The sequence below is a fragment of the Lissotriton helveticus genome, chromosome 6 (assembly GCF_964261635.1).
Source record: "Lissotriton helveticus chromosome 6, aLisHel1.1, whole genome shotgun sequence".
NCBI classification, from domain to species: domain Eukaryota; kingdom Metazoa; phylum Chordata; class Amphibia; order Caudata; family Salamandridae; genus Lissotriton; species Lissotriton helveticus.
This window is the reverse complement of record NC_136067.1, coordinates 1,679,567,085-1,679,594,217: the sequence shown is the minus strand read 5'-3', so window position 1 is coordinate 1,679,594,217 and position 27,133 is coordinate 1,679,567,085. Positions and strand designations below refer to the sequence as shown.

Sequence of the window (27,133 nt, the reverse complement as noted above, 5' to 3'; positions counted from 1 at the left end):
TATTCCGTGAATCCGTCCGAATCGTCGCGATCCGTACGTATAGCAAGGCTGAAACCGTGAACCGTACGACTCGTACACATGCTGTACGACCCGACGAGTACGATCCAGACCGGGGTATGAGGACGCTATTCGTACGGTCCACGTCAGGTAAGGGCGATTTGTACGGAAAAGCCCACAAACACATACACACCATACGGTCCGTACCCCCCATAATCATAGGGGTACGGTGCGTACCCCTGCGATCATGGGGTGTACGAGCCGTACCCCCATTGTACGATCGGTGTACGAGCCGTACACCCATCGTACAATGGGGGTACGAGCCGTACCCCATGTACGATCGGTGTACGAGCCGTACCCCCATTGTACGATCGGTGTACGAGCCGTACCCCCATTGTACGATCGGTGTACGAGATGTACCCCATGTACGATCGGTGTACGAGCCGTACCCCCATTGTACGATCGGTGTACGAGCCGTACCCCCATTGTACGATCGGTGTACGAGATGTACCCCATGTACGATCGGAGTACGAGCCGTACCCCCATTGTACGATTGGTGTACGAGCCGTACCCCATTGTACGATGGGTGTACGGCTCGTACACCGATCGTACATGGGGTACGGCTCCTACACCGATCGTACAATGGGGGTACGGCTCGTACACACACCGATCGTACAATGGGGGTACGGCTCGTACACCGATCGTACATGGGGTACGGCTCGTACACCGATCGTACAATGGGGGTACGGCTCATACACCGATCGTACATGGGGTACGGCTCGTACACCGATCGTACAATGGGGGTACAGCTCGTACACCGATCGTACAATGGGGGTAAGGCTCGTACACCGATCGTTCAATGGGGGTACGGCTCGTACACCGATCGTACATGGGGTACGGCTCGTACACCGATCGTACAATGGGGGTACGGCTCGTACACCCCATGATCGCAGGGGTATGGTGCGTACCCCTGCGATCATGGGGGGTACGTACCGTACCCGGGGGGCCGTTCCGTACCTGTTTCGGCGCAAACTCTGCTTTTACTGCTGTTTTCAGCTCCCGTAGAAAAAGGGTCGTACGGTGCGTACCCGACATGTATCGTACTTGCTGGGTCGTAAAATCCAGCCGCGAACCGTACAGATGTCGCGTACAGCGGGTTCCGAGGGAGAATCGTACGGAGATTACAGTCGTACGATGTCTTGTACGACTCGTACGGAGTACGGCTCCTGGTACGAATCGTACTTCGTCGTACGTACGGGACGTTTACAGGTATGATTCGTACGGGGAAAAAACGCTCTGTACGACGATTCGGAGCGCTTTTTACCGGATCGGAATCGACCCCAAAGAAGGGGTGTCATATCTTTCTTTCTTATTTTTTATGGGGCCTTTAATATATAGTATTTGACCACATCCTCTGGTAAGGGGATTTATATTCAGGCAAAATATGTTCCATTTGCCTCTTTTTGCTGATGAACTAATTTGGATTTATTAGGACTATTGGATGAGTACTTTAACCTTTGAAACCTTAACCAAGAAGTATACATTTCAGGGCACTACATAACTATAGAGAAATCACTGACAACAGCTTACAGTAACTAATGGTGGTACTAATATTAAGTACCTCAACATTAACATTTTTGGACCAGTGAGCAAGCAGAGGCAATTAATTCAGGCACCTCTGTGCACAAATAAAAGCAGGCCTACAGACAAGTCAGTTTTCAAACGTAAGGCGGTGAGTCTTGTTAAACCAATTCTACTTGTCCATATTCTGTTTTAATATCAGACAATTCCTCTTAAAATAATGTATGAAAATATTGATGAGATGAAAAGACTAATTCCTATGGAGCTTCAAGTTCTCACAACTCACTTAGGATATGTTTGTGAGACCAGCATCTAAGAATTGATGGAGGCTCTTGCACATATGTTTTATTCTGAGGAATTTGAGAATTGTCCGAAATCTGAAATATATGACTAGCAGTATTTGGTAACTGTTTGCAGTTATATTGCCTCTCACACAACTACTCTGTTATATATTTAGGTTTTAATCCAAAAAATAGTGCAGATAGGGTTGATACAACCTGTTGTTGGATGTATTCAAACATGACATGAGATGACTAAAGTTCATGAAATGGCAAAAAAATATATCTCTTCTGTGCCTTACCTGGATCACGCAACAGCGCAATCTGCCTCGTCGACTTTGCCGGCCACTACGTCACGCTGCGCGGCCCCCGCTTCGCGGGCGCCGCTCGTGGCTGCAGAACCCTGCTGGGGACTTTATCCTTGGGACCCGCCTGGCCGTCCGAGGCCCTGTGAACTGTGTCCTGACCATCCTTTCCCTGCACACGGACAGAGGCGGGACTGCGAGGACCAGCATGCACAGCGGCGCTGATCGGCCGCAGCTGGTCCTCTTCCCGCCCCCTCCAGCAGATAAGAGCGTGCTGTAAGTGTGTCCCGTGGGACTCTCTTCTGTGCCTTACCTGGATCACGCAACAGCGGAATCTGCCTCGTCGACTTTGCCGGCCACTACGCCATGCCTCGCGGCCCCCGCTCCGCGGGCGCCCCTCGTGGCTGCAGAACCCTGCTGGGGACTTTATCCGTGGGACCCGCCTGGCCGTCCGAGGCCCCGTGAACTGTGTCCTGACCATCCTTTCCCTGCACACGGACAGAGGCGGGACTGCGAGGACCAGCGTGCACAGCGGCGCTGATCGGCCGCAGCTGGTCCTCTTCCCGCCCCCTCCTGCTCCTCCCTTATTTAGTGAGCACTTGCCACGCGCACTCGGGACGCGCGCGGGACAGAGCTCGGGGCTAAGACCGGGCAAAGAGCGGGCCGTTTGAGGCCGTTCGAGGTCGGTAGAGACCGGGCCGGGCCCCCCTCTTGTAAATTCTTTCTTCAAAAACCGGAACAATGTGCACAAGAGAAACCAGGAGCAAATCATCCCTGGCTGCGGCTGGAGCTAATAAAGGTACTATTGACAACTATTTCGTCAAAGCCGGATCACTTTTGATCGAGGAAATAGAAGTCTTAGAAAGACGAATCTCCCAAGAAATAGACTGGGTGAGGAGATCTTCATTGGGGCCAATGGCCCAAGCGAAAACCCCGGATGGGAGGTCAGTACCTATAATCAGTGCACCAAGGGAAGTGGGAGGAATTCAGTCACCTAGTGTCTTAACTACTGATCCAGACTTTATATTCGAGGCCCCCTGTGACCTAGAGGACATGAGCTTAATGGCCCTCCCAAATGCTCACATACCTCAACTTGCACCAGGAATCCTGCCTATGATACCCGATCCAAACATAGTGTTGGTAAACGACAAAGAGACTAGCTCTTATAGAGCCAGGGGGGTCAGGGAAGGTGCAATCCAAAAAAATAAGAAAGGGGGACAAAACAATGAAGGTAGTAGGTCAAAAACACCAAAATCCAAACCGTCGAGGGGAAATGGTTCGAAAGGAGACATCGCAGGCACTAACTCAGATAAGCCCAGTATTGCAACTTCACCCTTGGTTCACAGTCACACGGCCTTTGCAGCCGCCTCAAACACTACCTTAGTCGACAGCTCCAGTGATGACATCTCACTGGCCGATATAGGTACACTGTTTAGGTCCCTACTGAGCCCCCTCGAAGCTCGCCTGATCAAGATCGAAGCTAGGTTGGCTAATATCGAAAAATCTACAGTGCAACTAGCTGATTCGATGAAACTCGAATTTAAAGGAGCTAAAGGAGCCAAATGGGGCCCAGATCCTAAACCCAAGAATGGAAGTGAACCTACTTCAATCTTATAGAAAAAGGGCTTAGCCACTGACACGCAAAAGTCGCAATTCAATCATCCCAAGACACCGCAAGCCCAGGATAACCCCAACACAAATATCGCCATATCAAAAACCCAGCAGCCATCGATACCAGTTCCATCTACCAATCCCCCACCTAAAGAATCTGCTACAATCCCCACAGTCACAAAGAGTGAAACTACACTTCTAGGGGAAAAACAAAACACTCTCCGCAAACCTAAACCTGTCAATCTCCCTCCGGAGGCCTCCCCCTATACCATGATCCTGACAGGGGTCCCTGAATTAAAATCTACAGTAATTGAATCTACTTCTTCCCTCACAAACAAAGTTATTAGCTGGTTATCCATATACAGACCACTCCCGCGTGGAACAACCAGCGACATTGCCATGGTCAGGCGGGCTCCCTGGGTGGGATACTCCAGAAAATCAATTAGAGGAGACTGCGTCCTGGTCACTTTCAGAGAGCCGGGCACAGCAGCTTACATCTGTGCTTGGGCTTCTGATGACCAAGGCAGTAACATTCAAGCCCTCCCGCTCTCATTCTTTTATCCCTCAAGTTTATATAATTTGGAGGATCAGAGATGGGGGTATCACCAAGAGTTGCTGGATGATTGGGGAAACTGCCGTAGGGAGAGAAGTGTACCATTCCATCACAGGGGAAGACCTTTTGACAATTTCTCACAGTATGGGGAGGAGGCGGGCTGGGAGACCAACAGCAGAAGAAGGGGCGGAGGGGGGGAATCATGAGAGGAATTCAGGGACCTTATAGAATGCATTATCCAGCTCAAATTCCCACCCATAATAGATATAGCAGTCTCGAAATGGTAGATTGACGTCCTGAGAATCAGGGGAGGGATCTCTTTGCATCTAATTGGATAGGGAACAGCACATCCGTGGAACAACCACTATACACAAGGACACAGAATGAGGCATCATCGAATCAAGATCTGGAGCCTGTCCCAGTGGACATACCCGAGATTGACACCAACACAAGGCTGGCCCGGGGGCACTCGCCTCCGTCCCAGATGTCCACACAGGAGACTAATGATGTTAACTCCACTGTCACAGGGCTAACTATTCCCAAGTCACATCCCATGACCCTGATTTCATGGAATGTTGCTGGATTGGCCAGTAAAATCGACTGTCCGGAATGGGCTTCCTTTATCAATTCAAAAAGTATTTTACTCTTTCAGGAGACATGGGCCCGAGAAGAACTTACATTCCAGGGATACGCGGCATTCTCGAAACCCGCTAAGTGGGGGGGGCGAGGCAGGCCATCTGGAGGACTGGCAATTTGGGTTGCGTCAGACCTAGGCTGTCAGGCAAGCTGTCTGAAGACAGATTCTGATGATATTCTAGCCGTCCTATTAGAGTGGCCAAATTCCATGAAATTGGCCGTAGTAAATGTATATTGAAGACCGGTACCCACGTCAAAAGAATCTAAGACCATAGAGGAACTCTCCGTGTTCCTAGATGGCATCCCGTGGGAACTCCATTGCCTGGTGGGAGGTGATTTAAACTCCCAGTATGAACCACTTTCAGGCCTGCGTGATGGTCCCTCTCTTGAGGAAGATTCACGTTGGCTAGTTCCAGCGACGGTGGCGCCCCCTCCCAGAGCTTGGTCCCCGCTCGCCCTGCAGATAACTGCCCTCACTCTAAACCAAGGTCTAAGGGCCTGTAATGGGCGTTGCAAATCAGACACGCCAAGTACTTGCACCTATAACAAATCTGGTAGCGAATCCAGACTTGACTATATCATCGTCAAACTATCAATATGGCCACAAATAGTTGACTTTAAAGTCATTGAGAGAAGGGACAGTGATCACAACGCCCTGGAACTCCATTATGCCCTACCAGGCAACGAAGAGAAACCGCTTGCTCTGAACAAAGAGAAGTCTGGCCTTCTCCTAGTAAACAACCGGAGAAAAGTTAGGTGGGAGAAACTGGTCACTAGCGGTGATAAGCTACCAAAATTATATGCAAGAATCACCCCGATTTTAGAGAGGGCCTTCCTAATAGGGACGAAAGCTGGAGACGGAGGGAATAGAGAAAAGTTGGCCCAGATTCACGCAGAACTAATCAGCACCTTGGAGTTGGATCTATTTTCAAAAGGAGGGACCAATAAAGGACTCTCAACCAAGAGTACGTGGTACAATGCTACATGTAGGGACTCGAAAACCAAATTGTTACTTGCAATTAAGGGGCGCAAAGGCAGGGAGGAAATCAAAACCATGAGAAGGTCCCACAAGAAGCTCCTGGCGAATGCCAGGGCCGAGTGGGATCAACAATACTGGGAGAACCTCTCAAGATCGCTTGCCAACAAAGATTCGAGTAAATTCTGGCGAATAGTGTCCAATGGAACAGAGGACCTATCCTCAGCAATAGAGCCCAATATAGCTCCCAGCTTATGGCAGAGTCACTTTCAGTCATTATATTCAATGGAGGAAGGGGCTCTGAACTCTTCATTTAATATGATAGTGCTTGGTCCAACGGGAGACCGTTTTACTGAAAAAGAGGTGAGGGAGGCTATAGTTGGGTTATCCATAGGTAAAGCCCCTGGTCTTGATGGGGTACCCGGCGACCTATTCAAGCAGGAACCAGGGATATGGGCCCCATATCTAATGATGATATTCAACGCTGTTCTGGGCGGGATGGAGGTGCCGGATACTTGGCTGGGAGCAGAGGTGGTTCCAATTTTCAAAAAGGGCTCCCCTCTGATCCCAGCCAACTATCGTCCGATCAGTCTCATTGATATATCCCAAAAGCTTTTCGGGAGACTGATCTTGGACCGGCTTCAGAACTGGAGGGAGGAGACGGATATCCTGACTCCCTATCAGGCGGGATTCAGACAAGGAGTCTCGACAATAGACCCGATTTTTAGGTTAAACCTTATATACTTGAGGACAGCATCAATCGAGGGCGGCACCTTGTACACTGTCTTTGTGGACTTGCGTGCCGCCTTCGATTTGGTCCCCAGAGCAAAACTGTGGAAAGTCATGGAGGAGATGAATGTCCCTGGTGATATTTTGGCAATCCTGATGAGACTACATCACAACAACTATGCCCGCGTTAGGTGTGGCAGAGGTGGCAACTTAACCGAAAGGTTCCCCGTTCGCAGAGGAGTAAGACAGGGCTGTGTGCTTGCACCGACCCTGTTTTGCCTCTTTGTGAACGGGGTAATTGCCCACCTGACCAGGATTCCCAACACTGACGCCCCAAAACTGACTGGCAGCAGGGTGCCGGCAATTATGTTTGCCGATGACACCCTGCTGCTGTCCAAATCCCCTATGGGCATTCAAAGAATCTTGGATGGGTTTATGGAGTTCTGTGTGGAGAGGGGACTTGAAATAAACCCACAGAAAACAAAATACATGATTCTCAATCCCAAGCCCCTTAACCGCCCACCGCCCAAGCTGGGAACTGTTCAACTGGATTGGGTGCACACAATTGAATACTTGGGGATCACCCTCAATGAAAATTTAACATGGTCGGCTCACCAGTCAAAAGTAAACATCAAACTGGCACAGTTGGTGGGTGGTACTATGAGACTAGTGAACAAATCACCCTACCGGCCCCTTACCCCTATTATTTACATTTACAAGGCACAGGCTCGGGGGGGAGTTACATACGGGGGCGAGCTGTGGAGTCATATCCCATCATCCAAATTATTAACCATCGAGAATAAATTCCTGAGACAGACTGTTGCTCTTCCACAGAGCACCCCATTACTTCCTCTCAGGTTGGATATGGGCCTCCGGCCCATAACGGAGGAGCTGGGGCTTAAACCCCTAGCATTCTGGCGGCGCCTATGGAGCAGTCCAGACCTTTCAACCTATAGAACTGAGTTGCAGGAATTTTTACAATTGCCCAACGCCACAAGAATACCCTGGCTGAACTATATCAAGAAAACTTTTGAGGCAATTGGACTTCCTGAACTCTGGCTGGACCCAGCAAATATTAGTATTAAGATCCCCAAAAAAGAGCTCTCGAGAGCCTATTACGACTGCATGCTCTCCAGAGCTGTTGAAGGAACACGGGATGGATCACTATCCAACCAGTTTATAAAAATTAAAGATTCTTATCAACTAGAAAGCGTCCTAGATGCCATGACTCCGGCATTAACCAGGAAACTATTTCTCCAATGGCGATATGGAACTCTTCCCTTGGCGTCATTCACAGCATCATGGTCTTCCCATTCCTCCACAGAAATTTGCCCGGCATGTGCCCACCCAAAGGAGAACGACGTCCATGTGGTCTTCTTCTGCCCGGCCTATGGGAGGAGCAGGAAATACTGGTTAGTTCCCCTCCTCAGAAACTTGGGGTTCAGAACTTTTCTACCTGCTTACAGAGTCTTAAAGTCAGATCTAGCTCCTACTACAGTTTTTGCACTATCCAAATTTCTAACCTCAATGTGGTACGTCCGAACTTGCTGCTTAAAGAGACTTGGAGACTCAGGACAGATTTGAACATTTGAAAACCTTTTTAAAAAAGATTTGGATTACTCATGTTGTTTAATACGTTTTTAAATCTTTTTATAAATGTGATATAATGTATATCTTTTATGATCATGTGTGATCGAAATAAAGATTTTCGAATCGATAATCTTCCATCTTTTGCCCTGACATGAGATAATTTATTATTACCTCTGGTTGTTTTCAAGAACAATTCTTTCTTGACTGTTTATTCTGAGGCACAAGTTGTTAGAGACTTACAGGTGGGAGTCTAGTGATTTGTTGGTCTGGGCTTATTTAGGAATGTTATTAATTCAAAATAAATGTATTGCTGCTAAAAAAGTTGATACTTTATATGGAAGCAATTTAATATAGAAAAAGAAATTCAAAATAATTCCTTATTCCAGGATCATTGTTAAACTGAGCTGAGCATATATTGCAGTATTTTAAAGTTGAATTATTGACCAGGTACACAAATTAGTGGAGGGTGTAGTTATGTGGTGAGTTCAGGTGTGTAAAGTTTAATCTGGATAAGTGTGGCCCTTGGTAACTGCAAATGATTCATATTGGAATTGACTCGATTATCATTCAAGCTCAATAAGGAAGATTAATTTGGTTACATTATACACCAGTTCATGTTCAGCCATTTCTGCCTCGAGTGGCTATATTCAACCTGAAGAAATCTACACATATGTGAATGCAGCTTGTGTCTAGCTCTATGGATTTTGAAATACCTATTTGGGTAGATTATCTCTAATTATCCTAATTAATTCATACAGTGCCCTTGATTTATTTACTAAGGCACGTTTTTTAGTGCTACAATTAGGAATGTGTTTTTGAGTGCTACAATTATAGTTTATTATGGGTCATAAGAACATTCTCATGAGAGTGAGAACTCCTCCCTATAATTTAAGGTAGGTGAGAGGAATTGGTTAGGCCACATTCAATGAAGAAACCTATGTACTGGATTTGCCTTAGATTAATCCAGTGTTGCTATACTTTGTATTCTGTATATTTAAATGATACATATTATTTACTAATTTGTATAACTGACTTTAAAGCTTTTGGTAATCACATTTAGCTGGACTGCAGGGTAATAAGGTTTTTAATATATTAGTATTGCTTGTGAAGGTCGAGCTTCTTGATCTTATCAACAGTGCTCCTTGGTCCTTCCCAAGGTATATTATTTACAGATCTTCTTGTTTCTTCAGGAGGTAAGTTTTCCACAGTCCTTCTTGTTCATTCACATGGCACGTTTTTCTTTAGTCCTTATCATTTCTTCCCAGAGAATGTTTTCTATAGTCTTCTTTGCCCTTTGACAAGGTGCTGTTTCCTAATTTCTCCTTGTACCTTCACAGAGTCTGTTTTTGTCACTTTCTATGTTATTCATCTTTGCTTCTACACAAGGTGTGATTTCAGTCGTTGTGGTGTAATTGTTCATCCCTCCATTGTTTTTCCCATCCCAAGGGTGCTTCCTAGCTCACTGGCCTGTGCGACGAAAGAGTGCCTGTTTTGTAATCCCACTGCTCTTTGCTGAAGGCTTTTGGGAATGTGGCTTAAATAGATGATTGCTGGAACCTCCCTCTTCCTGTCCTCTTCCAATAGGTTTCGGAAAGAGAGATCACACCTTGGTGTATCGTATCCAAATAAGGCAACGTTTAGTCTGTCTCCATTGGCTCCTGTCTCCTTTAAAAAGCAGACCACTGTCCCTTTCTACACCATTCTCTGCACATGGCAGTTAGCATTTCGAGGATGACTTAGACCTTCCAGGTTACTAGAACTGTTTCCTACCGACTGCTTTGCCTTTCCTGCCATGAGAACTGGTACAATGGAGCCGAACCACTGGTACACACTAGAACAATGTCTTTCTTTGCGCAAGCAGCAGCTGGTTCCTCTTTGTTGCACTCTAGGAGAAAAGAGGAATTAGTGCCCTACCCAACCATGCTGAACCATACTACCATCAGTTGGTGTCAAAGAAAGGAATGTAAGTTCTGGTTCCGAACCTCACATGGACTTCGAGTCACTAAGAGTGGTTTCTGCTCTTCAGATCCTACTGACACTCCTTCACGCATCAATATGTTATTATGTATTGCCATAAAATGTTATTCTATAACATATCAGAGGATATAATTCTTAAATAACATATACATTTGGGTTCTAAGACTTGTAACATTTGATGAAATTATAATCAGAAAGACCACAGGCCCTTTGATGATAAACAAGCGTATGCTCAAGATGCACTTCTCTAAGAACTAGTAGGAACAGGTTATCACTATGTAACTGGGAGATACAAATATTTGCTGGGGACTCAGAAAGAGGCCTCTCAAACATTTGCTATTATCAAAGGCTCTTCACTGGAGATAGCAAATCTGGCCAGTACTTTTTTAAGCTTTAGAAAACTAGACAACTCTGTATAACTAGATGTCTGGGAAAAGCCCCTTTCATGAACAGCATATCAACACGAGTTTTTGAAAGCCAGCCCCCTTTGGTAGTGATATATTCATCCCACTTGGCAGACGGTTTGCCTATCCTGACTTTCACACATCAATTTTAGATCCAATGATAACTCTGGCAAAATTAATTAAACAAATCCAGAATTAATAACAGACCACAACCGGAAGAAATATGTACGACTGGAGTAAGACAACCAGTATTAAAAAGCCCATAAACACCCTAACCACCAAAGGATCGGTCCACCAGGGAAGAAAGATTACGAGAACTACACCCATTGCACTCCCTAGGAGAATAAGCAATCCATTTTATTGAGACATGCCATGAGGCCTTTTCTTTGGAAAAATAAATGACAAAATATGAAAAATCACTACCCCTCACAATGAGCAGCTCCTACACTGGATAGTTATTGACCAGGCTAGGCTTCAGAATCTAGGCAACCTTAAGAAGTTAATATTAAAGAAATGTTAGTTGGGATCTGTGGCCTGCACTGCAAAACAAGCTAAAATACAGTGGAAAACGAAAGCCCATTGAGACAAAAATGAGTGTCTTTATTTTGGACCTGCTTTCCAAGCGTGTGTAGATTTACTGCTACTAGGCAACCTCACCACTCAAGTGTGAGATCTGGAAGACGTACTGGGCAAGACATTATTAGGGAGCATTCATCAGAGCTTGAAATATGGCTGGAATTATTTACATGCTGTTTCAGATTGCACAGAAATTAGAATGCTACTGCTAAATATCAAACCAAAAGCGGCTCTGTATTGCAGAAGGAAAAGAAGTGGAGGTTTTACCCACTTTCATGATTAAACACTTGGAAGGAGCCTTTCAACAGCTCCATGGGTGGGATCTTCCATCAGAAATACAGTACAACATGTCCACCGACTGCCCATTCAATCAAACACAAAATATAAAACATAAAGAGCCAGGTTTACCCTCATTTGGAATTACTTATCAAGAGGGAAATTGGTTTGGTGTCTAGACCTAATTCACCCCATCACAAACATGGTCTGGCTCTGAGCTCTGGCAGGGAAAAAACACATTTTCAACCTCAGCAATTTTCTGTAACTTTATAAACGATGGCGCTAAAGTGTGTCTTGATGAACATTTCAAACTCAAGGTACAACATAAATAACAAACATGTATTTGTTTTTATGGTGAGCACACTGGATCACTGCTTCTAGGAATTTGATCTTTCAACCTATAATGTTAAATTGATGACTCGTGGACACATGCAGAGATAAAACATAAGGTACCATTGGAACTGGTTTATTGCTAACTAATCACGCTAATAGTTGGCTGATTTATGTTTTCTTTCACATACCGTGCCTAGGGAATTATTAAAGATTCATTCAGGTGCATCAGTTTTTTAGCACTTTGTTTTGCCATTCGCTCATGTTATCTGTGAACTGAAGGGTTCCTATAGCTGCAGGAGGAATGTAGAGCAGCCTTGGAATGAGGGTCATCTCAAATCTTAGCAAGTGGAGCACTACAGAGATAGACACCATTTGTGCAGCTCATTAGGTGATCAGCAACCCAATTTCAAATTCAATGTTAATAGGTATCTTCAAGGATCTAGCAAACTCTCCTAGCATAAGAAAAATAGCAACACATTCTGGCTAAAAATATCAGCATTACATCTTATAATGTTAACGGTTCGCACAATGCAAAAAAGGGAAAGGGGAACATCTCTACATATCATTTTTGGCAAGATCAGCATGCTTTATAGGGGGACTATCTATCTCTAAATAGTCTGGCTGGATCATAAGGTGGAAATGTTTACATGAAGACTGTTAGCCTGTGTTAGAAAGATATTGACATAATCCAAACCATGGCACACAACAAGGGAAATTTGAGTTTTACTCAAGCTTACATAAAAACTAATATATTGAAGCTCTGCCTGATGTATGCACCACAGAAGGATAATACTAATGGCTGGCATGATTGGGAGTTGGAACTGTCCACTTTCACTTAGTCGATGATACAATACAGACACAATAATATTGTGCTGAATCCTAGTATGGAGTGAACTACTATGACATAAGCTAATAATGGAGCAAAATGTGTAAAGAATAATTGAAAATGTAATTTAGACATACTGCCTTTCAGACGTACGGTGGGTTCCGAATCCGCTGGATAATCAATATAGACTTTATAAATCAATTCAACAACATTATTCTTGTATCCACTTTTTAGTCTTTATAGATCCTATCACTCTTATTAGGTCCTCTTTTAATCTTGTGAGGATTGGTGGGTTGACTTCCATTAACCCTATAGCACTTTAACATCTACTTGCAACATATAAATGAATTTCTAGCAAAGACATGAATGGAGGTTAATAGCTATGCTGATAGCACTCAACCCAATTATGGACACAATTCGATGTCCTTGACTAGCTACCACACTGTAATTTAACAATTGATTGATGATAATGGATTGGCATTAAACATCAGTAAAACTGAGTTCAAAGTGAATATACCTCATGTTGAACCCATAAGTATTTGTAAAGCAGCAGATTAACATGCCTACATTGCAAGCTTCAGTCCATGATTCCTGAATGCAATACAGTTGCAACTTGTGGCTTGTTCTTTGTGTAGCTTCTGAAGAAACTAATTTATGATGCCAGGATTGTGACAATTATAGTCAGATTTCAATTTAATATTCCCACGCTTCCACAGACTAGTTTGTTTACTGTGGTTGACATGAATGCACAACACCGATTTTGGCTCTTCGTGAAGTTTTTATTGATGTGCACATTTTTGGATTATTAAACACAATAATATTGTGCTTCCAAAATATTGTTGTAAAAAGTATATTGTCTGCCAAAATAGCATAAACATAATTGTATGTGAGTACATACAGGTTTAGTATTCTGAACTCCACATCTAAGTCCCTTTAAATATATATTGTCATGGAGTTAAGTGTAGTGCATCTAGACTTTCCTATATATTCTTGCCTTATAGATATTTTGGTAGGTGATATTCTTTCCACAATATTTTGGGAGCACAATATTTAAAACTCGATATGCAGATGCTATGCCTTTAATTGGCACGTAAACGTCACTATGTCCGTGTTTCTGCCTTAAAATTGCTCCCAAATGTCAATTCCGATCCAATTCTGCTTCTTTAAGAACTGCACTCCCTCCATTTTTCCTGTGAATGGTACCATGGAATTGTCTGAGAGTCCCCAGTTTGTCAAGGGCCTCTATTGCTGTATTTTGCTTTTCTACTCTTCAGACCACTGGCAATTCCCGGGTCTCTAGTCTTGCTTCTCCTGGTGCCATCTCCTACATACGTCTATTGGCTCCACTCCTTTCCCATCCTTGTGTTTGTATTTTCACTGTTTACTTGTTGAATTTCTCCTCGAAGATTTTGCATTGTCCCTGGTTTATGATAACCCTTTTCTCTAGACTCTGCACTCTTGTCCTGTGATAATCATTTTGTCGAATGTTACATTTTTTATTGGGTTTCCCCCATCTCTCTGTGCTCCCTAGGTTTCAGGTCACTCCGTTGTGAGACAGTCACCTTCTATATTTTTATTTCATATTATAGGCACTGCCCTTAGTTCTGTAGGCCACACCTATTGTGCAAGTTTCTTAAACACTCTTCCTGGACTGCACCCATTTAAGAGCACCTCCCTCATGTTTTTCATCCCACTTGAATCAATAGTGTGCTCACAACGTGCAAGTAGCTGAGGGATGGGCAGTAGCCACAGTTCTATGCTAACACATACACCAGGGCACCACATAGCACTCTGTTCCTGCTGGCGTACCTGTCACCAAGCACATACCCCAAAATGTTTGGTTCCAAGCATCCGGGGTAGAGAAGAAAGGTCCAGGACCATTGGCAGGTCAGTATCCCCTCCAGCCTGCCCAGTGCTCACACAAATCAGTTTCGTAAATCAGCTTCAATTTTCGGGTAACCCCTTTACTGTGCTGTCACTAGGCAAATTGCCCAACATGTTCTACTCCAGGCATTTCACCCAAAATGGTAATCTCTAGGAATCTGGGGGTAGGGCAGATAAGGTCCAGGACCACCTACAGGCCAGTCTCCCCTCCTGCTTGCCCAGTGCCTACACAACTCAACACCCCTCCAAGGCGTTGGGTCAGTGAATCAGTCTACATTTTTGGGGTAGCCCCAATTTTCTGCTGCTATGAATTCCGCCTTCATCTAGGAGTGGGTGGGTGGATTGTGATCCGGTATGCAAGAGTGCGGTGGAAAGAAAAGAGGCCAATCTCTCGCCTCTCAACGCCGTAAATGTTCCTGTCCCAGGTGCCTCTAGATGACATCACGACTCTCCTCCATGGGGAAACAAACAACGGACTCCTCACCTTGGCTCTTGTCCATGGAGCGACAAATAGTGCCCCTCCTCTATTTGCAGGGGGCGCCTGCTCAATAACATTACTCCTTACCTGGGCAGCAGGTGTATAGGTTTGAGGTCAAGAGACCTGTTAGAAGATTGTTAATAGTGCACAGAGCAGCTAGTGACATAACACACTTTCATGTAAATCATTATTTTTTTACAGTCCATACTTAGAAAATAATTGCAAAATATGAGATGCTTTATAGCGTTTATCATAATACAGGCATACAATAATGACAGGAAAACAAAGTTGAGGTACATATTTATTCACAGTATTACACTTGTTTGAATTTGCTGGCATCAGCTAATTTCAACTGTTCTTCTAAGGCTTGGAGAAGAAGCTTCCTAATGTTATTTTTTATTGCTTGTGAGTATCCCTAAATGAATACTTTTTTTCTTCACCGCAATTGAATGTATACTTGTTTATAGCAATAAATATTGATCAATAAGACCCTGAGTCATGTAATATTGCGTACAAATGTACATTGTGTATTGTGTACAGTGTGTGCTTGCGGGGATAGAAAATGTGCATATTTATTATCCTTTTAGGTAATGTACTGCTAATATATTGCGTTTAATCATCTGACTGAATTTGTGGTAATCCAACAGTTTACTTTAAGCGACATGACCAAACTCTGAAATTCACTGATTTACTTTTATAACGCTACAGTTCAGTACGCCTCTTTTTGAGTGAAAGAAAAGATAAAATATGAAGGAAATCCCATTTTATAAACTCATTTTCCTTTTCTTTCTCCAGACTATTGTTAGAGGAAATAAACCTCAAAAGGATACTTCCGTCAATGGCCTTCTAGAAGATTTTGACAGTATTTCAGTTACACGTTCCAATTCCCTACGTAAAGAAAGTCCACCCACCCCGCGGCAAGGGAATTCCAACCACGCCCAAGGTCACCTAGAGGAAAATGGCTACATCTCTTATGCCCAGTATTCCCGTGAGTCAGACAGAGGTTATGCTTCTGAAAAATGCAGAGAAGGCATCCGCCAGGAAGAAGAGATAGACAGGTTTTGTAAAGGAGGCAAACCTACCAAGCAAAATGGCCATGCCATGAAAATGAAATCGTATGAGGCATATTATCCAGACATTAACCCCCTAAAATCAGATATCTCAAGGTTTTCTCCAGAGTATCGGCCACACACGGAGGATAAAGGTGCTTCATCAGAACGCGGTGGTCTGAAATGGGAGTTCCAAAGACCCAGCTCTGGATCGCCTGTAGTTTATGCAGAACCTTACAAGTGCACTCCTTCTAGAACTAGAATTCTCAGTGAAGGGTCGACAGAAAGACTTGAGCACAATGACTGGGGAGATGGACTTTCCAAGGACGATTATGAAAGGAGGCCCAAGTCTTCCTATGTGAGCCAGACAAGCCCACAGCCAGCCATAAGACAGAGGTCAAGATCAGGGTCTGGCCTGCAGGAGCCAGTGATTCCATATGGAGCAAGTGCTTGTAAAATGAACCATCAAGGACACTCGTACAGCTCATATACCTACCCTCGCTTGTCCGAAACAGCAGCGTGCATTGCAAAGGTAAAGTTAACCTCCTGAAAAATAGTGTGCTACATTCATGACATGAAAATATTGTTAACTGAAATAAAAAATAAGCTTAACCTAATTTTATAAGTGTAGTTAAATATATCAGATTTGCTGTTGAAGTTAAAATAAAATCCTATAATTATTTTCTACAATGACTTGAATTCAGTATACAATTAGAGAGCTGCATATTAAAGCTTCAATAGTTCTGACAACTTCAATTGGGTGCTTTCCAAATTAATAAACGTATATTATGTGCCTAAAAATGTTTCTTACGGTGTTCATGTGCCAGCATTTGGAAACAGCGTTCATGCCTAATTCTTCTTTTTATCTTTTTTCAAACTAAAAATAGTCACCCTTTGTGTTTTTCATGATATTTTGTTTTCCTTTATCAATGTACTGAAGCCAAGTTGTATTTTCATGACATAATTACTGGTTATTATGCTAACATTCAGATTTTCATTTGGCATCCCTAAAGCATACTCGCTTATTGTTTTTGATTTATTCATGTTATTGTTCAAGTTTTATTTCTATTGCTAATCATGGCAAACATCAACGTCAACCACATTTCACTCGCCACTTAACGAAGACCTGAAACCGCAAGAAAGACAGGATGAGCCTGGGCCATTAACTAGATTTAGTACAGTAGCCACTTGCCAACATAAATGTAAGATTCCCTTGTGTAACATTCTAAAAAGTGTTATTTTTCATTAAACAACAAACACATTTTCTATTCAACAACAAATGCAGAATGGAAAATGTTTTGCACTTGAATAATGTGAAAGTTCTAGTGGCTGTCAATATTCATGCACTCTGCCAGTAATGGATGAAAATGAGAGCAGCCGTCCAATGCAGGGAAAACAGTTCCCTTTAACCAGTCTGGCATCTCTAACAATCACCAACAGGCATTTCAGAATGCTCCTTGGTGCAATGATGTCTGCTTTGGTTTTGAGACCTATTGTGGCATCTTTCACTCGCCCGGACAGGAGCCACCTCAATCGACCATCGGATTTCTTTATTTACTACTTGCCCTAAGTGCTCATCTCACCGGTAGCCATCCAATAATATCACCACCCGCCTAATGGGCTAACTTAATGGAAGCCAGATATTCCAGGCTTACTTCTTTGGTAAATTCTGAAGGAGGTTCAGTGTTCTCCTAGGGATATCAACCTAATATATACTAGGGATATACTATAGTCGAATCTTTGATCTTATCATGCACCACAATGTACTGGTTGTTCTGTAGGAGGAATGGCAGAATAAAACTTTTACACAAACAGGTCGAATAGATTCTTCGTAGGAAAGGACCTGATAAGGGTTGACCACTCTCCCCATCCCCAGATATCCATGGGATATCCATGTGCGTTGATGCCTTCATATGCGGAACTTCTTCTAAGGCACTGGCGGAATGGACTCAGGGAATATTATCATGTGGTCGCTTGCCAATTCCGCAACAAACCAGCTGTAAGGCTGTCAAAATGGCCAATGAGGTTGATTCTAAAAGTGTCTATGCTGTCTTCGAGCAAGTGGTCTCCATAGTCATAAAGAGAACAACAGAAGCTTGTGGAACATGGCAAAGGCACATACACTTTAATACTTGGTCTTTGCCAACTCAAAATGTTGTGCCTATATATCATTGGGCATTGAAGTCCTTTACATCAAGCAGCATGCTGGTCTGGGATCAAAGTTAGTGTTTAGTGCAGAGTTTATTGATTATTAGGCTTAGTCTTGTGCTCTAAATGAAACCCTTTAATGCTTTTACAGCAGTTTTCTTGTGAGAAGCAAGTAGTTGATGGAATGAATAGATATATTGTAACGATGCAGAGATATGGTTCAAAGATAGAGAGATTAAGGCAGAGAGACATAGAACGTAAACTACTCTATATATGAGGTAAGCCGGCCAAAGGTGGAAGAGAAGGAACGATCAATCAAAAGAAATCAAGGAGAGTAAAATTGAAAGTTTAAGTCAAGGTCAATTTTTCAAGCAGGGTTTTAGGAATATAGATGACTGAGTTTTTTTTGGGGATAGCATGCAATCTGTGGATCTAAACCGGTAGAAAGAAAAAAACAATCAATATTTCTAGAAAGACGTTTACTTTCAAAGAGGGGGCAGATGCTTGCCTTGCAGCAAAAACACATCTCCAGTGCTTGTCGAGATACCCTTTAACGAGTGACCATCAGCACTGTGACATTTACGCACCTCGCAGTATCTAAAATTACCATTTACCAACACCACTGAGAAAGTTAAGGCCCAACATTGTTTGAAGCATGTGATGTTATTTCTAACTCTTGTGCACACGACAATGCAATACATTTCTGCAAACTGTAAGAAATTGGGTTACTGGTTGAGAGGGGTGAAAACCTTCTCAAGCAGCAACCACAATTCTTTTGAATTCTTCCTTAAATGAACCTGTACTCAACCCTCACGTAGCTTGGCAGACAGATCAGGCTCAACTCAGAGGCAAATTGTAAAGTATAAGTGCAACACTTCAAACAGTAGCACACTGAGAAGACACAGCAAACGAGTCCCATAAGAGTTAGAAACAATTAATAATTTGTAATAATTGAAAAAGACCAAAATGAAAAAAATCCAATCAGTAGAACTGGAGATATGCAATTTTAAAGATTTTTGTAAAAATATCACCAAACCATTTAAAGTGCCAACTGTGGATATGTGGGCGTGCTGGAATGGGACAAAGTCACAAATTCAGCCTGACCGCGATGGACCGTGGGCCGGCTACAGGGACCCAGTTATACCCGCTGGACAAAGTACCTCAAATCCTGGTTTGTGGAGCGTCGCGAGGATCCACATCGAAGGTGCATCGTGCAGCGGAAGTGATTCATTGTTTCTGAGGTGCAGCGAGTCTGCGTTGCAAGGTCCTGCATCGTTGTCGAGGATCCTGTCAACGAGTGTTTGGGATGCAAAGCCAGAACTCATCGAGGCATTAAGTATTTTAGGAGATGCGTAGTTCTGAGGAGCTGTGAGGCTTTGATGCGGAGTCCGTCGTCATTTTCGAGACTGTCGGGGACAAGGGATGCAAGGGCCTGCGCTGAGTATGCATGGCACAGTGTCGGTTCTGAAGGTATTGTGGACTGCAGTGGTGATGCGGGTCTTTGCAATGGTCCAGTCTAGCGGTGGGCGGAACTTGCTGAGTTTCATTTCATGGAATTCTGCAGAGTTACAGAAAAACTCTGCGGGATTCTGCAGAATTGCGCCAACGGATGGAAAATAGGCAGCTCGCTGCCAGTTCCGTGGGTAGAACGGAACATTACACCCACCGCTAGTCCAATCCACGAAGCAGCGGTGATGCGTAAGTTCTGCTTGGGGTTGCGCCACGCAGCAGAGGTGATGCGTCAATAACGCTGGTACCACAGAGGCTGGAAAGGCACCTTAAGCCCACTTCTAATGATCCCTGACTGGGGTGGCACCACTTGGCAGGGTAGAGTCACAGATGGCAGAGTCCAGGTGCAGGTGCAAGGTTGTTCGAAACCTGTTGTGTCCTTGAGGCTTCAGATGAGGAAGCCAGCAAACTAGCCCTTGAAGTCACTCTGGGGTTCAAGACATGCAGGCCCAGACATTCTCACCCAGGCAACAGGTTAGCAAGGCAGGGCACCTGCCCTTCAGAGCAGTAGTCCAGCAGAGTGGCAGTCCTTTGAGCAGTCAGCCGTTCTTCTTCCTGGCAGAGTATCCACAGGTCCAGAAGTGTAGTCAACGGTTGGTATCTGATGTCCAGTATTTATACCCAGTGGTGCCTTTGAAGTGGGGGAAACGCTTCTACAGATTTCCCTTTGAAGTCCAGAGGCATCCTGCAGTCCCTGTCCCAGCTCCAAACTAACTGCAGGTGGTATGCAGTCCATTAGGTGGAGGCAGGACACAGCCTCTTCAAGTGCCTGCCAGTGATGGCTATCCAGGAACACCTAAGCTTTATATTTATATTGTGTTGCTGTCTAGGAGAAATACAGAAAACCCATTTGTCAGCTACACCCAGTCATGTACCCAGGACAGAAAACAGGCACTAAATGGCTAAGGCAGGAAATTCCCAACTTTCTAAAACCAGCATTTTCAAAATTGTAATTTAAAATCTGAATTTACCATAAGGTAGGATTTTTCATTACAATTCTGAAGACATCAAACATGAACTGATTACCTGTTCCCATTTGGAAATGACAGCTTATTAAATATAATAAGGTAACTCAATGTTATCCATTTGGAGTGGTAGGCCTGGCAGTAGTGAAAAGCTAATTTAAAAGGACACTTAGTAGTAAATGTCCCACTTTTTAAATACATTGTACCCTTCTCTCTATACGTTACAGTGTCTAAATTAGGGATAACGTATATGTATTGAAAAGGAAGGTTTAGGCTTGGCAAAAGGCTTATTTTTCCTGGTTGAAATGACAGTTTACAACTGCATACCCAGGCTGAATTAGCAGACCAGAGACATGTTAAATGGGCTACTTAAGTCCGTGGCACAACAGTGGTGCAGGCCCACTAGTAGCATTTCAATTTACAGGCCCTGGGCACAATAAGCGATTTATAAATACATTAAATATGCCAATTGGTATAAGCTAATGTTATCATGTTTTTAGGAGAGATCAGAAGCATTTTAGCACTGGTTAATGGTGGTAAGGTGCACAGAGACTTAAGGCTAGGAAAAACAGAGTCAGCAGAAATTGGAGGGTAAAGGCAAAAGGTTTGCGAATGACCATGCAGGGAGGGCCAGGTCCAACACAAACTCAGAAAGGAAGCCTGTGTGTACCTACTCCAGTGCACAACACAGTTAATAAATATGTTGCAGCAATAATCATTAGTAAATTCTGTGCATTTGTATCTGACCTTTTCATTATCTAGTTCGGAATGGATTTTGTCAAGAGAGGCAGTTATTTGCTGTCCCTTGCCCCACCCAAAGGCACCACAGAACAGACACCTTGGCCTGCAGAATGGATGTGTCTGAAATCACTGTGACCTTCCAGTATCCACCTTTTCTCATCAAAGTGCAAGAAATTGATGTTTTAGACCCACACAACTCCAGACTGAGCAGGAGCTGCACCCCCTCCCCCCACCACCACCCCAGCGCCTTGAGACGTTCACGGGTGAGTAGCGCACTTTAAACCCCCTGATTGATTAATAGATAGATTTACAACTCAATCGAGTTGCTAGGAGTTGATTAATTAGATCCACAAACTAAATCATGATGTTAATTCTTCACATATTTATGAAGTCATTACTTCTCCAAATGAGGCACAGTATATGATTTTATATTTGTATTGCATACTATGCGAGAATAATTTATGAAAAAATACCCAATACAAAAAGAACGGTACACTGAAAATCCGAGCCAGGTTGGACAGAAGCCTAATCAAATCATTAAATATTGATTTAAAGATTTTAGAAATACTCTATTATACCAATTCCTGGATACTGGAACAAGGGACCGCTGTGCCTGGCTGAGTTGAAACAAACATACTTCTCCAAAAGGAACTGGAATATTTGTGGTCAGTCACATTAAATATGTGAGCTGGGTAACCTATTCAGTCCAAGGATTATTTATGGTCAGTTACATGAGCTTTCTAGTTTGAAGTTACAATAAGTGTGTTTTATTAGTTAATTTACCATGGGTTTTTCTAGATGCCCGAGGCTCCTTAGGGGATGCAAAAGCTGGTGCTGTTTCATACAGTTGTTGTTTGCCTGAGTCTTGTGAGAAGAAAATAATGAAGAACCCACTAGGAGCCTGAAGCTGCTGTGGTATAGGTTAATCAGCGTTTGTTTGAATTTGTACAGGTCCATTCTGTTTCTTCCAGTATTACTTTCTGTGAAAAATTCAGGTGTTGGTTGAAGGGGGAATGAGTCCTTCTCAAGCAACAGCCGCAATCATTGTGAACCACAAAAAGTCACTAAATTAACCTGTGCTCAACCCTCTGGTCTGCACAAAAGCAGTAAGGCTTAACTTAGATGCAATATGTAAAGTATTTGTGCAGGACACAAACAGTAATAAAGTGAAAACACAGCACAAGATTGATCCCACACCAATTTAGAAACATAGAGTAAAATGTAATACATTACTTAATATCAAAAGAACAAAATTCAAATCAGTAGAACCAGAGATAGGCAATTAAAAAAAATTAAGGTAAGTACAGCACCTAAAATTACAAAATGCCACTCGTGGTTACCAGGTCGCATGAGACCGGTTGAAAGTCACAAGTTCAGGTTGACGGCAATAGAGCACAGGTGTGTGCGTAACGTATGTTCACAGATCAATTTCAGGGGTGCAACAGGGTATCCTTTAGACACCCTTGCACCCTGAAATTGCATGCACAATTTGCGAGGACCTATTGGTGCTCGCAAATTGCGCATGCAATTTCCCTGTAGGCCCATAGGAATGAATGGGAAGCCATTCCTTATTTGCGCCTCACAATTTGCGAGTCGCAAATAAGGAATGTGTAGGAATCGCTATTTTTACAGCGACTCCTACATGCATAGGCTTTTTTTGAGAGTCCTTAATTGCGATTCCTTAATTATCGCAATTAAGGACTCACAAAACCCTACCTTGATGCATGTGCCTGTTTACCATCAGATACAAAACATGAGTTTCCTACCTGCTCCCAATCAAAAGTTTTCATGTATTAAATGTCATAAGGTAACCCAATATTATCATATGGGAGAGGTAGGCTTTGCAATAGTAAAGTTAATTTATGAGTTTATCACTACCAAGACATGTCCAACTTTAAATGTACATATTCAACTTTTTAAATACAATGTACCATGCCCCAATGGCTATTTAAGGCCTATCTTAGGGGTGACTTATATGTATTAAAAAGGAAGGGTTGTTCCTGGCCAAAGGTTGTTTTGCCAGGTCGAAATGGCAGTTTAAAACTACACAACCAGGTTGCAGTGGGAAGCCTGAGACATGTCTAAAAAGGCTATGTAAGTGGGTGGCACACTACGTGCTGCATGCCCACTAGTAGCATTTAATTTACAGGCCCACTGAACATGTAGTATCACATTACTATGGACTTACAAGTAAATGAAATGTGCCCATTGGGTGTAAGCCAATGTTATCTTGTTTAAAGGAGAGAGCACCATCACTTTAGCACTGGTTAGCAGTGGGAAAGTGTGCAGAGTCCTAAGGCCAACAAAAACAAGTTCAGCAAAGATAGGAGGAGTAAGGCAAACAAGTTTGGGGGAAGATCAGCCAAAGGCTGACTAGGCTAACAGCCACCCCTAAAGGAATGCTAAATTCTGCAGCGGGTTGGAATAAACGTGTGCAGAAGTTCAACCACATCATCTCAATCAATCCATCAGGCATTTGTTAAGTGCAACTGCTCACCCTTAAGAGTCTCAAGACGCGGGGGTGGGGGAGGTGCAGGTTCCAGTCCATTAAGGAGGGGGTCTGTCGAAGAGCCAGGTTTTGAGGTTTCTTGCGAAGATGGTAAGCGATGTTGTCTGCCTGAGGTGGAGCGGATGGGCGTTCCAGGCTTTGGCGCGAGGAAGGAGAAGGAGCGGCCTCCCGATCTGGTTCTTCTGGTGCAAGGGACCATGGCGTTGGAGAGCTGGGCTGATCGTAGGGTCCTTTGGGGTGGGTGGAATTTGAGTCGGCTGTTCAGGTATGCTGGTCTGGTGTGGTGAAGGGCCTTGTGTGCGTGGGTGAGCATCTTGAAGTGACTCTTGCCTCGATGGGGAGCCAGTGGAGTGTGCGCAGGTGCTGGGAGACGTGGCAGTGTCTTGGAAGGTTGAGGACCAGTCTTGCGGCAGCGTTCTGGATATTCTTTAGCTTGCGCGTCAGGTTTTTGTTTATTCCTGCATAGAGTACGTTGCCGTAGTCGAGTCTGCTGTTGACCAGGGCTTGAGTGACGGTCTTTCTGTGTTCGAGGGGGATCCATTTGAAGGTCTTACGTAGGAGGCGGAGGGTATGGAAGCAGGAGGATGAGATGGAGTTGATCTGGCGGTCCATTTTGAGCTTGTTCCAGGTTGCATGCGTGGTACGTGGGGCTGGGCGGATTTCTGAGGGCGGGGGCCACCAGGTGTTGTTCCAGGTGTTGGGGTTTGGGCCCAAGATGAGTACTTCCATCTTGTTAGCGTTTAGTTGTAGGCAGCTGTTTTTCATCCATTTGGCAACGGCTTCCATGCCTGCTCGAAAGTTGTGTTTCTGCGGTGTTGGGTTCGTTGGATAGGGTGACACCTCTCCCCAGATCATTAAGGACACTGTTTCCAGTCCATGCCTTCCTAGTAATAACCTAATGCATTCTAGGAGTTACAGTTTGTATGTGGTCTCATTGAGCTAATTAGTCTAACACACCTGAAAACACTTTTATTTGGTTAAAAGATCAGTACTGGAGACAGTGTCCGTAATATTCTATCTTTAGGGTTCCCTTTAAAAAAAAAAAAAGAAAAATGTTTGTTCATTCTCTTTTTAAAAAATCTTTTTATTTAAACCAAAAATCAAATCACGTATTGTCATTGTTATAAAAAGATATAGCTCCACAATTGTATTACACATCAGACAAGTGCCCACCTTTTGCAAACCCACCTTCAACTGTATAGGATCTGGGTATATGATCTATGGTGGGCCCGAATCCATTTTCAAGTGAGGGGGAAACACACAATCTCCCAGGATATTCATTCCATTTGCCCCATATTTTCTCCCATTTATTTGGACAGCCTCTATTGTTATAAACCACTCTCTCGGCTATCATATTGTTCTTCCAATCCCTCAGACATTGCACCATCTCAGCCCCCCAATGATGGACAATTTTACATTTGGATATTGCCAGGCCCAGAGTCATCCAGGTCTGGTCTATATAGTTAAGATCTGATTTGTTCCAAAAATGTTGCAAGCACCATTTAGCCATGAGAGTCGCGCCACACAGTGTATTCATACAATTTGCAACTGCTTCCCAATAGCAGTGTCTGACCGGGCATTCCCATATAATATGAAAAATAGTACCTTTCTGAACACATTTTCTGCGACAGGTATCATCTGTTGCTCTGTCCATTTTCACTAATGTGGTACAAGTGAAATAGGTTCTATGTAGTGTTTTGAGCTGCACCAGGTGGGATCCAACTTTAATTGCTATTTCCCTTGGGGAGGCCAGAGTCTCAGGTCATTCATCATCTTCTACTCCACCCAAATCTAAAACCCACTTTTCACGCAAATGTATGAATGTGTCTGAAGTGTTATTCATTAATTTGGGATACGCGAGGTATGTCGCCTTATGAATCATATGGTCATCTAGTAGTCTATCCTCCAGTGGGGAGGACTCAGGCAGTTCCTCGCCTCTAGGCAGTGCTGTTTGAAGAGTGTGTTGAACTTGTAAATAGCTGTATGTTTCAGTGGGAGCTAGTCAATAGTCCCGCTGCAAGTCGGTAAAGGGAGTGACTGCTCCTCGTGGCCAGAGATCCCCCACCCCTTTGGACAATCCAATGAGATCCCATTTGTCAAATTCTGGTAGTGTGCCTAGAGTGCCCAATGCAACAGAATCCTATAGGGGAGTAGATTGAGTTAATCTACCTTTCCGCCCCAGCGCTGCCAGTGCGGTGTGCCAATGTGTGATTGTGACAGCTGTGGGGCCTTGTATTGCAGATCGTGGGGAAGTGGAATATAAAGAAAGCAAGTAAACCCCAGGTTGTATAGTCAGACGATCCATATCCTGATAGGTGCACCCACTGGTTGCTATTGGCAAGCTGGGCTGCCCAATAATACTTCTGTATATCGGGTAATGAAATTCCACCATTGTACTATCCCATTGTAAGCTCACAAAGCGCTATACATTCTGAACACCCATTCCATAGTTGTGTGTGTAGTGACGAGTTTAGGGTCTTAAAGTATGTCGCTGAAACAGGGTATTGCGTATTGAGGAGAATGTATAGAAAATGGGGCAGTGCCAATATTGTGAAGAGCACTGCTCTCACAAGTAGGGACAGGGGTGGGGATCTCCAATGTTGTACATCCTTCTTTAACATTTCTGGGAGGTGGGGGTAATAGCTTTTCTCATAGAAGAGATCTTGGTCAGTGGTGGCAAAAATTACAAGGTATTTGAAGCCTTTCATAACCACTCGGACCTCACAGTCTTGCGGTAGCATGGGCACCGGGCCATGTAATACATAGATTAGTGTTTTCACCCAATTTATCAAGTATCCAGAATAACAGCCAAATAGGGTGAGTATATGCATTACTCTATTCAAAGAGATTTTGGGGTTTGCCAAATACAACAGGACATCATTAGCATAAGGAGAAATTCTATTCTCCCACTGATCTTTCCAGCAGAGTCCCCGAAGCAGCAAGTCCATTTGGATCCAAGCAGCCAGGGGCTTCAACATTAGGGCAAAGAGGAGGGGGGAAAGCAGACAATCCTGCCTGGTACCAGGCTGCAGGTGAAAGGCTTGTGAGGTTCCACCATATACCACAACCTGGGCCTGGGGTTTCGTGTACAGAAGCCAGACCCAGCCTACAAATCTGGGACCAAAGCCCATTTTAGCCAATACTTAAAGAGGTATGGACACTCAACAGTATCAAAGGCCATGCGGGCATCGAGAGAGAGGAT

The 27,133-nt window shown here is 43.9% G+C and overlaps 1 protein-coding gene across 1 annotated transcript in view; it reads left to right on the top strand.

Moving 5' to 3' along the window:
* PAK5 (p21 (RAC1) activated kinase 5) overlaps nucleotides 1-27,133 on the top strand; it is an 807,900-nt gene that overhangs the window by 535,326 nt on the left and 245,441 nt on the right. The window contains exon 3 of the mRNA XM_078649528.1: nucleotides 15,806-16,591. Coding sequence (XP_078505654.1) covers nucleotides 15,806-16,591 — 786 coding nt within the window. The remainder of the gene's footprint in view (nucleotides 1-15,805; nucleotides 16,592-27,133) is intronic.